The sequence below is a fragment of the Notothenia rossii genome (genome assembly GCF_949606895.1).
Source record: "Notothenia rossii genome assembly, chromosome: 3".
Classification (NCBI taxonomy): Eukaryota; Metazoa; Chordata; class Actinopteri; order Perciformes; family Nototheniidae; genus Notothenia; species Notothenia rossii.
The window spans coordinates 34,671,281-34,685,712 of record NC_136901.1 but is presented as its reverse complement, the minus strand read 5'-3'; the positions used below and the strand labels follow the sequence as shown (position 1 = coordinate 34,685,712).

General features: G+C 38.2%; 2 protein-coding genes and 1 long non-coding RNA gene across 4 annotated transcripts; 1 reads left to right on the top strand and 2 right to left on the bottom strand.

Moving 5' to 3' along the window:
* Positions 1-16: 16 nt before the first annotated feature.
* On the bottom strand, positions 17-2,935 carry LOC307032319 (uncharacterized protein). The gene is made up of 3 exons (XM_079670201.1): positions 2,796-2,935; positions 1,079-1,280; positions 17-359 (listed from the first exon to the last, which is right to left on the bottom strand). Exons 2-3 carry the CDS (start codon positions 1,268-1,270, stop codon positions 186-188), a joined length of 366 nt encoding a protein of 121 aa, XP_079526327.1. The 5' UTR covers positions 1,271-1,280; positions 2,796-2,935; the 3' UTR covers positions 17-185.
* LOC307032299 (ubiquitin carboxyl-terminal hydrolase 47-like) lies at positions 2,869-14,432 on the top strand. 2 transcript variants are annotated; one of them, XM_079670173.1, is made up of 11 exons: positions 2,869-3,009; positions 4,511-4,623; positions 4,714-4,810; positions 9,674-9,789; positions 9,900-9,970; positions 10,654-10,779; positions 10,864-10,959; positions 12,256-12,384; positions 12,472-12,600; positions 12,698-12,773; positions 13,364-14,432. In XM_079670173.1, the coding sequence occupies exons 2-11, from the start codon at positions 4,512-4,514 to the stop codon at positions 14,131-14,133; spliced, it is 1,722 nt and encodes a 573-aa protein (XP_079526299.1). In that variant the 5' UTR covers positions 2,869-3,009; position 4,511; the 3' UTR covers positions 14,134-14,432. The 2 variants fall into 2 exon arrangements, with proteins under 2 accessions (XP_079526299.1, XP_079526300.1); XM_079670174.1 differs by having other exon boundaries at positions 2,878-3,009; positions 4,564-4,623.
* LOC307032324 lies at positions 8,154-9,663 on the bottom strand. The gene is made up of 2 exons (XR_013806227.1): positions 9,066-9,663; positions 8,154-8,216 (listed from the first exon to the last, which is right to left on the bottom strand). It is a non-coding gene; the product is annotated as an uncharacterized lncRNA (long non-coding RNA).

Here is a 14,432-nt window from a genome sequence, read left to right as displayed (position 1 = left end):
ATCAGCAATTCTCTAACAGGGCTGGAATAGAGGGATATGAGGGATGTCTAAAATGCATGATCTGTTTGGTATTTTTAGCAAAACACATCATAGGCATGTTTTATATATATTTTTATATGTCTGAGACCCTTAATATATGCATAAAAATAGTATGATAGGAGACCCTTAAATTAAATGAAGAACACTTACTGTTTGTGTCTCACAGTATTCTTCAGCAGCCAGAAGAGACATGGCCTCCTCAAAGTACTGCATTTCCTCCACAGACAGATCTGCCAGTCTGCGCACCTCTTGGTACGACCACAGTTTGTTGCACTGTGTGGTCCCCTCCCCACCGCAGGGCATCTGAATTTATAATAACCCTTAAAACCAAAAAGACAAGAACATGTTTTTTAGTATTACAGAAAACTGGTGCACACGACTGGGCCTTCAAAACATGATTTATGTGGGTAGAGCGGGGAAAACAGGATGTTTACTGCTCAAATGATTGCAACTAGACAATATGCTACTTCCTTTGGCAAACCTGGAGGACCTTTGGTATAACGTCATTCATACTAGTGCAGTAAACCGTACTCTACTGCAACCTTTTTATTCTACTTTCTTATCTATATTTTCCTTATTTATGGAATGAAGTTTTCTCGGTTGATGTTTCTTGAAATACTTTAGGAAACATTCAGTGTTGCAGAAAAGTTTTACTTTTGATTATTGGGTTTTACATTTTATTTTACAGCCAGTTTTCTCCTTTTAGCTTTTACTCTGTGCACTGTTGCTGATTCACGCTCATCAGAAGCATCAGTAAACAGCTGTTTCTTTAAGCATACATCTCTATTGCATTAGATTTAGCATCTTATTTAAAGTGATACTAACCTTAAATACTGACTTCTTTATTTACAGAGAACATGTCTTGCACTTGCCAGTAGGTGGCAGAGTAAGCATAGAAGTGTTGCTGAGCCTCCCAGTGGACAAAATAAACATGCTCTTACATTGCAATCTATTTATAACATAGCAACATGCTACCAACTGTCTTTTTAACCCACTGTCTCTTTCCCAATTTGAGTTTCCCAGTGTTTTCAGGACATACATCATCCAGCTGGCTGCGACACCATTGTGTGAGGGAGTCGGGGGTGACGGCGTGGCCGCAGGACATCTCTGCTCTGAGACCGTCGTCTTCATCACACACTGGATCCAGGTCGTCCTTCCTCTTCACAAACTTCAGGGTGGTGTCCCGGGGGTCGTACCTCTTCTCCACCTGCTCCTGTCCCCGCATGCTCATCGTGATTGTCCTGTAAGTGGACAAAAAACAATGATTTCTGACAATTGAGATTTAAATGAACACATTTTTTTTCTTTTTATTGTTTTTTGTATTACTTCAGTTTGTGGCATTATTGTGCTTTGAACTACAACTCCCAAAATGTAGGCGCTTTGAGTTACACATGTTGACATGAAATCAGTCAGTTATAGGCTATAACGAGTTGTTTTGAGCATTTTAGTTTACAGATTGGCAAACATACTTGGCCCTTTACTTTTTAGAAGTCCCTCTTCACAATGACCCAATGAGTGTACAGACAACTATCACTGGAAAACTGTTTTATTGAACAATTGTGTTTATTCTATGCAGGTGCTGGAGTGATAGGTGGCATAATGTGGATTTATTTATGTTAATTGACTAAGCTATTTATATCTGATATATAATTAGTCATCTGAAAACTTCTGAACATAAGGTGTTGGAGATACACTTGTTGCTGCTGACAAGACAAACATCTTGGCTCTGATATTTTTTCAGCTTACTGAGCTCATAGATCTGACTCACTGAACAGAAACTTAGGGAATTTTCCAGCTGGTTCACGTTCACATAAAAGTACATAGAGTAGAACTCAGTATTTATTCAGGCAGTGTGTGTATGATCATATCAATACACATGTGTTCGGTTATGCATATATTTTAGTATATGTTATGCTAAGTATTTCTTTGGAAAGCCCTTTGTGTTGATGGCTTAAAAAGTGAACTACAAACAAAATATATACATATCATTGATATGAAAATCAACTTGTCAACCACGTAAAACATTCATTTTTATTTATTGTATTCACAAACACTAAAAGACACTTTGCACATCTAATGTTAGAGTCTTATTCTGAAAAGCTACCTCAATATAAATTTCAATTCAGTTTAACCAACTTACATTTTAATTATTAGAGCAGTGGTGGATAGTTACATATACACTTACTAAAGTACTTGAGTACAATTTTGAGGTACTTGTACTTTCCCTGAGTATTCTCAGTTTAGGCTACTTTATGTATTCCACTACAATTTAGAGGCCTATATCTTACTTTTTGCTCGTTACATATTTGACAGCTTTTGTTACAAGTTATTTTGTAGCTTTAGATGATTAGCTAACACAAAGTCTAAATCAATTTTTAAATAAACGTTGACATATATTTTTAAGTTAAGATGTCCAGCAGCAGTATATAAAGATATTCAAATTAGATCTACCGTTACCAGTTGAGATAAAAACACATGAATAATCATAATAGTAACCCAGTAACTCATGTGATTCTATACTTTTGGTACTTACAGTATATTCGGATCATGCTTATTCTATTGTACTTTTACTTAAGTAAGATTTAGAATGCAGGACTTTTGCTTTTAACAAAGTCATTTTGTATTGCTACTTTTACATAAGTACAAGATCTCATTACTTCTTACACCACTGGCCTACAGTTTGTATTACACGCAGTGAATAAAACTGAATTGACCGATAAATATATATATATGTATAAGAGGAAGTTATGTCTTACCTTGTTATTGTTGTTGTCAAACCGGAAGTAGCAACAATTCCGGACAGTGATTTCGCTCAAGTTCAAAACCCAGTGATTAAGTTAAAGTCTCCAGGGTCTCCATGCAGCTGAAATATTATCGATCTTTTCTCAGGTTTGCGTTTCCTCCCTCCTTCAAATACTCTCTGAAAACGAAAGTGAAAGGAAGGAATCCGTCGGTTAGATAAGCTGCACGGTGAGTCGTCTCGTGTTTACCCTCCCATGTCACTAAATAAGAAGTGGCAATGCGTGTTATTATGAGTTATCGTGTACGTGTGGCTATCACTTTATATTTAATATTATAGCTTACTTTTGTCATTTGCTGAACGATTTGTTGACACAAGATTGGGTAATGGAGGACTGAGATCCAACGTGGGTTTCCATAACACCCAAACAAACCAGCTGCGTTCACTCAGATTTTACTTATATAAAAGTACCAGAGTGTAAGAATACTCAGTTACAAGTCAAAGTTCTACATTCAAGATGTTACTCAAGTAAAGTACAAAAGTATTATCGTTAGCATGCACTTAAAGTATTAAAAGTAAAAGTACTCATTATGCAGATTGGCTCATTTCAGAAAAATATAGGGAAGGCTATATTATATGTTTTGATTATAATTATTGATGCATTAAAGTGTTATCAAAGCTGGTAAAGGTGCAGTTAGTTTTAATTCCTTTGTATGCTCCAGAAGTAACTAAAGTCTTATTTAAGTGTTGATTTACAGTTAAGTTCACATTTTACCTCTGAATTGTAGTTGGCTAGAAGAAAAATAAATACACAAGTATCTCAAAATTGTGATTAGGAACAGTACTTGAGTAAATGTACTTAGTTACTTTACACCTTTGCACGTAATATGTGTTTTCTTGGACTGAAGCGCCCTTTAGTTTCATCCTCTAGCTGCCATGCAAGATTATAAATCGATCAGGGCTTTCTTTTTCTAAATTTGTATTATTGTTCAACTCATTGCCATTCCATGCCTAGATATCAGGACGTTGTGTTATATTATTGGATTGTTAATAGCGATGCATTATTGTGTGCGAAGTGTCATGTCTAGTGGATGTAGAGCTACTTTGAACTATTGTGTATACTATTGCATGATTTATAGATAACAATGCGTAATATTTTATAAACTGATCAGAACATATTATTGTGTAAATCTGATGTGTTTTTTTTTTTTAAACTGTAACTGTCAGTTAAATGTAGAGTTATTGCAGTAACTTAGTTACTTTCCTTCAAAAAATGAAAGGTACTATTCTGCATTTAGAAACTATTAACATAATACTTAATCAGATGTAATGTCTGTCTCTATGTATGACTTAAAAAGTGAAATGGGAAAAATATATCATTATCTTCATAACTTTGCCAGTATGCTATTATCCAATTTCTGGTTTCTTCATGTTAAATTGTACACCTTGCATTCACAGCGTATCCACCCTCATGGTATTACTGTAGCTGCAATACAATTTCCTCTCCACCATCTTTCTTAACCAACAAAACACTATCATAATACATGCACAGACATCTTTAAAACTCCTGTCTTTTTACTTTTCACTGTTATTCTATTGTTGTTGATGATTCCGTAGCTAGTTTATTAGCATTGAGTGCAAAATAAGGCCATACTCTAAAAAACTAAACTGTGGCCATTGAAGTTTTCCCTGCTTGCTGTCTCTTAACTTCTGCTGTATGTTCTTCAACAGGATGAGTCGATACATAAAAAAAAACATTGTTTCAAAACATTTTCATTTGAAAGGCATCAGGTATGACGTTGTTGAAAAATTCAGAGAGAAACTTGACAGCTTCACTATCTCAGGTAGGTGACATGACATGATGCCACTCAAACATGCTTTTATGTGTCTGAGTTTTTATGATAAAGTGTCTAATTTGACTATTGTCTCCTTAGATTACCATGGCCTTAACAGTCCAGGTCTGACATGCTATCTGAACAGTATTCTTCAGGTGCTTTACATGACCGAAGACTTCCAGGAGGCTGTACAACAGTTTGTAACCTTGACTTTATTTTTGATTGTTTTTAAAGTTTAGACTGTTAACATCAAATGAAAACCAAAATAAATGTTTTTTTTTAATTATAGGAATAGATTGACGTGCTGGAAACCATATATGTTTGTATTTTATAATGAAGCTGGAGCCAGCAGTTTGCTAGCTTAGCTTAGCAAAAAGACTGGACCAAGGGGGTTAGCCTAGCTCTGTCTAATGCTAACAACACACAACTACCAGAGACTCTTAAATTAAGAAAATACAAAACCTAAAAATAACATGTTGTAGTGTTACGAGCAGTGGTCAAGTTGTAAAAAAAAGCCAGGGGGGATGGTGGATCTGCATGCCCCCCCCCCAGAGATTAAAAACAAAAACTAACCTGCAATTCAGGGTAGTTGAGTAGACTGGATATATGTTTGGTGCTGACTGCCTTAAGGGCCCTTAATTTGATCTGATGACAGCGCATTTGGTGGGAGACCAACGTTGTACCCTTTTGATTAGTGTTTAAGCACAAAGATAATTATTATATTCTATTACTGTAAAACAACTTGCATGCTATGGATATATTACGTGTCAGATACTCCTGTCATTGATCTTGACCAAGGCACCTCAGAATTAGAGTTGGTCCCATGGCTACCACTGCTCCTACATAGTTAGGGTAAATGCAGAGGACACATTTTCCCACTGGGTGCAAGTGCAACTTCAACTTCAACTTCACACTCACAATACCTATAAATCTACTGGGAATTCATCCATTAAATGTTGAAACAAAACCTCACAAAACATTGAACATGAATCCTCTCTAGTCAAGTCAATTTTAATTCAAGTGCAAGAACATGGATTAAACAAATGTACTATTTACAAAATCTGAAAATAATACATATAATATGATATACAAATACAAATAAACAGTTTTATTCAATGGCTACCAACCCAATTCTCCCCTATACTGTAGTATCTCATAGGATCTTCCAAAGAGTTTCATAATCATGTTTTTTAATGACAACTTTCCGGGCTCTTGCTCTCAGATCATTAGCCAAGCTATGACTTTGAAGCCAAGACTTGACATAAACTTCTGGTTTGAACATTTGTAGTGGAGGGCCAACACACTTGATGAAAAGCAAGGCTGACATACTTTTTACCTCTAGCGTGCTTCTAGTTGTGTTTAAAATGTTCATCTGACTGAACCCACGCTCACACTCAGCTGTGGAGATGACCAGTGTGTTCACTGCTTGAAGGAGGGGTTTTAGCTCTTCTGGTGCTTGTGGTGTCATTTCATCAACAGTTTTGAGTTTTACCATATCAACATATTCCCTCATTCCTCTCTGAATTTGTCTGCCATCATCAAGCTTGAAAAAGGAGCAGAGTTCCTGTATTTCCTTTTCGGCATAACGAACACCACACACATCTGGCCAGTTTGATGGCTGCAGCACTTTGACATTGTCAAGAAAGCTCTGGTACTCTTCTTTGCTTCTCTGTTTTCCAGGCAGTGATCCCATTCTTGTCTCAATTTTAGCAGCCAAAGCATGAAAAAAATGTTGGTGGTTTATTTCTCTGCTGTGTCTTAAATTATTTGTTAGTGGCACCCCTTTGAATAGCTTCAAACCGATTGCAGTCTAAGCCACTTCTGCCGCTGGTCCAGGCTGCTCTGCCATGGACTTCAACACACGGACCTGCCGACTGAGTATTGCTACAGCCTTGGGGAGCGTCATGTTTCTGTCTTGAAGAGAGAGAGAGAATTCAGACAACTCTTCTAAAGCATCATACATGATTCCAAGATTGTGCACAAAGGTGACATTAGAAAGGCGATCTATTAAACCACTGAACATGCATTTCTCTGTTGAACTTCTTTTAGGATCAACTGAGGCATTGGAAAAGTGCTTGTGGATTGTGCAGGGTACTGCTGCCATACAGCTTTAATGGTCCTGTAACTGGATGCCACCCATCTAGTGCTGAGAATTCTCCCTATGTTCAGACACTGTAAAGCAAGTTCCTCACAACATTCAGTGAGCTCACGGCGGTTTTTGGCCGATGCATGATAGAGACTGTACACTTTGTCAAAGAAAAACTGGAAGTCATTCATCCCTACAGTTTCTTCAACAGCATCTCCAACACTCAGCTCAAGACGGTGGTTCATGCAGTGCCACACCATTACGTTTGGAAACTTTTCTACGATTTTGGTTGCAACACCTGCTTTACTTCCAAGCATTACAGAAGCTCCATCTGATGCAAAGCAAACAAAGCGTTCACTCAGAATAGCTTCAGAGAAGCCATGATGTGACAGATTTTTCATTAGAGCTTGATAGATTTCACCTGCATTGGTAGCAGAAAGCTCAACTAGATCCAAGAAGAATGTTAGGGGCTCTTCACTCATCCCTAAGCTCGCTCTAATATAAATGATCAATACTGATTTTTTACTGTCAGTTGTAGCTTCATCTATCATAACAGAAAGTTTTGTTCCACTTTGAAGGACCTTTCCAACTACTCTCTTTCGCATTTCATTTGCTATGTGTTGGCTGATTGTTGCACAGGAATAGTCTGAATGTAAAGTTCTTCCCATGTCTAGTCCATTCAAGACTTGCAGATCAATATCGGACGGTAGATCTGTGAAAGGCCTTCCAGATTTCACAATCTTGTAAACTGTACGAAATACCCTATCAGTAGTTAAGAAGTGATCCCTTTGCATTTCAGAAGTCAATGTTTCCAATGTCTTTTCTTTTGCTTTTTCCATGGTTTTCTCAGCTGCTTGGTGATAGTCTGACATTTTATGCTTGTGTATTTTCTTACGAAGAGACTGCAGCTGTGCTGCTCGGTTTGTACCATAGGCTGTAACCTTAACGTTGGACCACTCCTCAGCAATATGCAACTGGCTGCTCCCACCTGTACTTGGCCCAACCACTTTCATTTTCTGGCAGGTTAGGCAGCCAAGTTTTTTGCTTTGACATATTAGCCATGGATAATACTTGTTTTTCTCCCTGAACTTGGTAGATGTCCAGCATTCAGGGATATCTTGCTCATTATCTCCCTGGTTATTTTGGTCAGAATCATCGACACTATCTCGCCCTGCTTCTGCCTCCTCCTCTCTTCTTTTTTCTACCACAAAAACATAAAATCTATGTTAAAACCCCACTTGGTAAGATACATTTCCCCTCTTCGAAAAAGAAAAGTGTCTATTTAGAATTATCAAACCTGTTCCTTCTGCAGCTCTAGGCTCCTCTGCTTCTGCCTCCTCCTCTCTTCTTTTTCTACCACAAAAACATAAAATCTGTTAAAACCCCCCTTGGTAGGATTAGCTACATTTCCCCCTCTTCGAAAAAGAAAAGTGTCTATTTAGAAATATCAAACCTGTTCCTTCTCCAGCTCTAGTCTCCTCTGCTCTCCTTCCTGCTTCCTCGCCATGATTATCCTCTATATGAAGAAAACAACGGCATTATGGTTTTGTTAGAATGAGCAGACAGTGAAGTAGGCCTACTGTCAAGTTGTGTTTTTTTTTCATATAAAATAAGAGCGATGACATTCAACCACCAGAAGCCGCTATCACACGATTCGGAGGCATGCATCACATTTAAAGCTTTTTAAGTAATACATTTTGGTCGCTCACAGTGACTAAAGGTGCAATTTTCACACTTAATTTATATTATATGATCTCACTAAAATGAATGGAAAGCTTATCAAACAAAGTGCTTAAATCACTAGTGGATACATGATCATCGAATTGATACACAAAATCAGCCTAAAGATCCTCCAGGAACCTTAATTCAAATGGGTTCTTTCGGAACCAGTTTTCATACTGAAGAATCCCAAACTTGGACTATCTACCATCCTTAACTGAACTTCACCGGCTGTTTCAGGAACCGTCAACGACACCTGTTCTTCTCTGTGTTCTTCTGCCCCTGTCGTCTCTGCTTGTACACTAGCTTGCTCTGCCTCATCCTAAATTACATTTAATTTTTTTCCCCGACTGAACATGTCTAGGCTAGTTAAGTGTGTTGCTTATGCGGTCGCCGAAGCAGTAAAGAGCTGTGGGAAACCCTGCGAGATATTCCATGTGAAAAAGAAATCAAATCTGACATTAACTTTGTGAATATAAGAAAGGTCTAACCTGACGTTGGTTACTATAGCAGCTAGTACTAGCTGCTTGGCGTTAGGCTAGTTAACAAGAAAAAAAACGTAAGCTCCCAAACTATAACTCTGTTGTTATCGCCTCTGTCCAGAGATTACACATTTGGTGACATATCAAAAGTATTCTTGACTTACCTTCAGTGGTACTTTTTGTCCTCTTAAAGCCGAAGTAGTCCCTCAGGTCAAGCTGTCCTTGTCGCTTACTGGCCATGATGCTTGCACAGGCTGCGCTGCTATCGTTGACGCTGACTGACTTGACATCAATTTCGTGATCGTGATATGTGCACGAGCCCCTCGTCCACAGTATTTTAGCGGCTAAAATAATGTGGACGAGGGGCACGTGACGTGCACATATAAAATGTAGAATGTTGAAAATTAAACATTGGCAATATTTCCACATTAATTGATCAAATAACAGGGGATGGGAAGGGGGGATGGCCGTTTCATAAGGGGGATGGTTTTGACCATTTTAATACCTAAGGGGGATGCCATCCCCCCCCATCCCCCCTCAACTCGACTACTGGTTACGAGGGGTTACGTGTCTGAATATTTCTTGTTTGGTTATCAGGCAACACTAGTTAAATGCCATCCACTTTCCAGTCTATATGCTAAGCTAAGCTAACCTGCTGATGGGTCAAGCGTCTTATTTCCTGTCACAAAAATGAAAAGCTATTACTTTAAGAAAGATTTGTCCAAGAAAATCAGTGCAGTACAAAATGATGTGACTTTGCTTGATTGATGAGGTGCCGCAGTAAAGATTCAACAACCATTGACTCACAGCTGGAAGGACTGTTTGCTGATTTACGAAAAAGAATTGCCAAAACACTTGACGTCACAGAAAAACTGGGGATCACTAATGGTAAGTTTCACTGTAGGAGCTCGAGTGTTAAAATCCTGCAAACCCTCGAGCCTGGTACTGACTCTGCATATGTTAATAATTATATTTTCTGTCCTTAAAAATACTTTCAGTATATGAGCAACGCGATGCTGCTGAGTATTTTGAGAAGATCCTGTGTATGACCAGTCCGGTTGCAGCTCAGGTACGGATAGCATATGAAATAATTTGTATATCTAATATTATCTTAGTTATAGATGTATATTTATACACCATACTCTACCCTGCTCTTTATATATCCAATTTAAAAAAAAAAATTATTAGACAGGGATTTTTAAAAGTATGTCAGCTTATATCTTTTTTAATTCTTATACTAGTTTTTGATATTATATTTTTGTTTGTATGTGTAGTTTTTTAATATCTAGGTGTGCAGAGTTGAGCCTAGGCATTTCATTGTACAGTGCAACCGCCCGGTATAATGTTCATGCAGCATTCAACACTTTTATTTCATGAAAGTGGAGATCATTATCAACAATTTAATAAAGCAGCTCATTATATTAATTGTGGATTCATCTGCAGTTTTTTTCTTGATCAATATATTAGTTGTTTGGTTTGTAAACTGTTATTAAGTGGTCAGAAATGTGCAAAATTATTACTTTTTAAAGTCTTGGGATTTTGGACTTTTAAGTGTTTTTGTTTTGTTAGCAGAATCTTAATTTTTGAAGTTACTTGTAGCAGATGTATTGCAGTATAATGTACACAATTTAGTTAAATTCCACTGCTATTTGATACTTAAAGAGCTACATTTCAGTGTAATATTCCCTTAGCAGTCTCTTTAATACCAAGTTTCACAGCAGTTATGAACCTCTGATGTGTCTTTGTGTCTAGATATTCAAAGGGGAGCTGAATCACATCACAACATGCCTAAAGTGCAAAGAGAGGAACCAGTCCAGGAGCTTTTTTTGGGTTCTGCCACTTGCAATAGAAGACTTGCGTGGTCACATCTACAGCGTGGTACTGTGTGTTCCTTTCACGAGAATAAGCGCTGTGTATTTGTTTCCAATGCAGGCAGGTTGAATATATGTACCATGTTTACAGGAGAAAGGGTTAAAGGCATTCTTCAAGGGGGAAAAAGTCAGCGGGGACGACAAGATGTACTGCAACCGGTGCAATAAAAAGCAAGACGCAGTGTTGGTGGGTATTTAAAATCATCAGATACCAATGAATTTACAAATATTGTGTGAATCCCAGTTAATATATTAACTTATAATAGAGTGCCACAGTGACGCGTCCTAAAACCCGGAAGTAAACTCCTTCCGGTTCCTTCGACAAAAACGCAATGCAATTTTTTGATAGGATTTTGGAAAATAGCTAGAAATAAGGTCTGTGGTTTACACACATTTAAGAGACGGATCACGTTTTGTTCAGCCGGATAATATCCACATGTCTACCCTACTTTTATAATTTTCTAATTGTAAATCTAATCGCCAGAAGCAAAATGCTAACGTTATGCTATAAACGAACTACAGCAGTGTCGCTGCTTCAACGTCACGCCAACTTAAGATCCATATTAAAAAATACAGATTCTAAATGGTAAAAAGTGTTTGTTGTAACAGTTTGCAGGAGGCAGGTACTTGCTTTCAAGCAGAACACGGGGAAAAACAAATTTAGCGGGAGTGTTTACGTGTTGGGTGTAAAGACGTACAACGGCCTCGACAACTTCTGTAGTCCTATTCAGCTACTTGTTAACAACCATTGTTTTTCAAACACGAAAACTCTTCAGAAATCACCAGTGGGGTCACTGCTGATGTATTTAATGTCGTAGAACAAAACGTGATCCGTCTCTTAAAGGACCGTATTTCCAGCTATTTTCCAAAATCCTATGGAGATGAGAAATTGCATTACTTTTTGGCAAAGGAACCGGAAGTGGTAAAATGCTAACTTACTTCCGGATTTTAGGACGCGTCACTGTGGCACTCTATGTCTAATACATCGCCATTAGGGGTGGGAATCACCAGGCTCCCCACGATACGATACTATCGCGATACTTAAGCCACGATACGATAGTATTATGATTCTACGATATGCTAAGTATTGCAATACGATATATTGCAATATTGCAAATCACACGGGTCATATCCATGTCCGTCTTCCCTTCCTGGTTAAAAAATGTATTTGCAATATGAATAGTTTATGTAAATAACCCAATTTGTGTTCTTTGAACCTAAAAAGGAGATAGCATTGTTTAAGGTTTATATAATAAAATCGATACTTGGCATCCGTGTATCAATACAATATCGCCAAACAAAGTATTGCGATACTATGCTGTATCGATTATTTCCCCCACCCCTAATCGCCATGCATCTCCAGTGCTCCCCATTAAACATTGTTCAACATCATTCCTGACCCCTGATTTAGATTCTCTGAAGTCACTAATATGTTAAGTGACTTTGCAACTCTTGTGCGTGATGTTTTCATTATCTGTTCTAGCAATGTGAGGTAACAACACATCCAGGGATTTTGACCCTCCTGTTGAAGAGATTCAGCTTTGACTACAAGCTCAGGTGTTACGTTAAGCTCCACTGCAACGTGGATGTCCCGAAATCTCTGTTCATCGGGGTATGTTTCCCTATATACGTCTTGATTTCAGCAGCAGATTCTTTGATTTCTTAAACGTGGTGATTTGCTTCATTTCCCTTTTTGCAGAAATGCAAATATGACCTCTACGCTTTAGTGAACCACTTTGGGAATCTAACAGGGGGTCATTACACTGCACACATCAAATCTATTGAAACGGACACGTGGTATCACTTTAATGACAACATTGTTAACATGGTAAGGAGGCTAGTTTCTCTATATGCAGTCAGGTGTCACATATCTATGCTCAGTTAAACAGTACAACATTTACTGTAATTGTTTTTGAATCACACAGGTTCAACCACCACTCATTGGGGCTGAAAATCACTCCCTGAGGTCCTGTACAGCTTACCTCCTCATGTACAAGAAGGGTGAGTTGGAAAATGTGCAGTTCTAGTTTCTAATATTTCTTATTCGAGTGCTATTAATGATCTAGATTTTGTTTTAGTGTTGGTGATATCAGCCATATTTTCTACCTATGTTTGAATAAAATGCAACTAGATGTCACTCAGCCTGTGGTGTTAAAAAAGGCAAAAAAATACTCAACAGAAATATATATATATTCTCAGAAACCTTACGCCGTTACTTAAGGAGCCAGGAACTAGGAAAAAAGCCTCACTTCCTTGAGTAGATGAACGCTTACTTCTGCGCGGTGATATGTTAAGTGGGTGTTTGGTAGTTAGTAAATAGTTCCTGAAAGCTGCTCACGACAAAGTCTGTTGATTATTTGAGTAACTAGGTTAGGATTTTTGGAAAGAGACATTCCTTTCAAGTTTTTCAAAATGATTTGTATCGCTTTGAGCACCACAAGTTGAATGCCATCCAGTTCCATTCAAGAGTAAGCAGACTTCCCCATACCTCTAAAAACGTGCATAAAAAAGCTAGAGTCTAAACACTTTCCCTTTAAGTCCAAGGTGATAAGGCCTAATTCAATAACAACCCTTCTTATTTCTCTTCAAAGTGAGCAGACATCCTGAACAAAATGATGAAAGCGAGGATGATCTCCATTCACATTCAGGAGTCGATGCTGAAGGAAGACAAGACGAGACAGAGAGAGGAGAGCTTCCTGTTCCTCATCATCAACTCAATGATGGAAGCTGCCATGGAGGGGGAAACCTGAAGCTCCTGAATGCACCGTGTGTGAAGCCAGACAGAAAAGACTCTGGAGCAGATGGAGACTGTTTGCAATCACACAAGTCAGATTTTCCAACGCTACAAAAGAGTCACAAGATCAGACAGCAGCTTGATAGGAACTCAGAGGAGCCCATGCAGCTTTTACACACCAGAGGGAAACACTCTGAACATTTGGGAAGACACGAGATGAACCATGTGTTAGAGCAATCCACAGAGAAAAGACTGGAGGTGAATGAGACTGTCTGGGGAACACAAAAAGCTAAAGGAAGCCTTAGAAATAGAGTCAAACATGGGGAAGCAGAAGAACATTTGTGTAGTTCTGATGTGAAGTCACTTCCTGTTTCCTCTTCTTCTTCTTCACTTACATACTTGAAAGGACACAGGACGATTAAAGTTTGCATGCAGCCATCCATTAAGTGTAACAACTCTCCAAAACTATGCAGAAAATCCAACAATTCGATGAAAGACGGGGAGACCATGCAACATGCTGTGACTGCAGATTGCACACAAACTGTGAGAAAAGAAGGGAAAAGTCCTGAAGATAGAGGACAGTCTGCAAAGAGCAGGGACAGAGACAGAAGAGCGCCATGGAAGTGATTAAATGACAGGGATAATATCTGTATCTTTGTCATAAGTGGCTTGGATTTTTTAAATATTTTGATATGTTAATGCTTTTTAAATAGAGCATTTATTATAAACTTTGAATACATGGCTTTTTTTTTACGTGAATGCAGTCAAAGAGATTTCTAACTAGACTTCAGAGACGTTGCATGAGAATTGAAAGGCGGGTGCGTGTACCTTTAAGATTAAGAACGAAACTGAAAGTATTTATTCAGTTTGTCGGTGTCGGTAATCTGCAACCAAATAAAGGAACCCAAACAGCAACACCGCAGAAA

Excerpts from the sequence above, each read along its gene's own strand:
- LOC307032319 (XM_079670201.1), bottom strand. The coding sequence starts at position 1,270 with ATGAGCATGCGGGGACAGGAGCAGGTGGAGAAGAGGTACGACCCCCGG. Across the intron at positions 360-1,078 it reads GTCGCAGCCAGCTGGATGAT|GGTTATTATAAATTCAGATG; the intron begins GTATGTCCTGAA and ends TTTGGTTTTAAG.
- LOC307032299 (XM_079670173.1), top strand. The coding sequence starts at position 4,512 with ATGAGTCGATACATAAAAAAAAACATTGTTTCAAAACATTTTCATTTG. Across the intron at positions 12,385-12,471 it reads CGAAATCTCTGTTCATCGGG|AAATGCAAATATGACCTCTA; the intron begins GTATGTTTCCCT and ends CCCTTTTTGCAG. Across the intron at positions 12,601-12,697 it reads ATGACAACATTGTTAACATG|GTTCAACCACCACTCATTGG; the intron begins GTAAGGAGGCTA and ends TGAATCACACAG.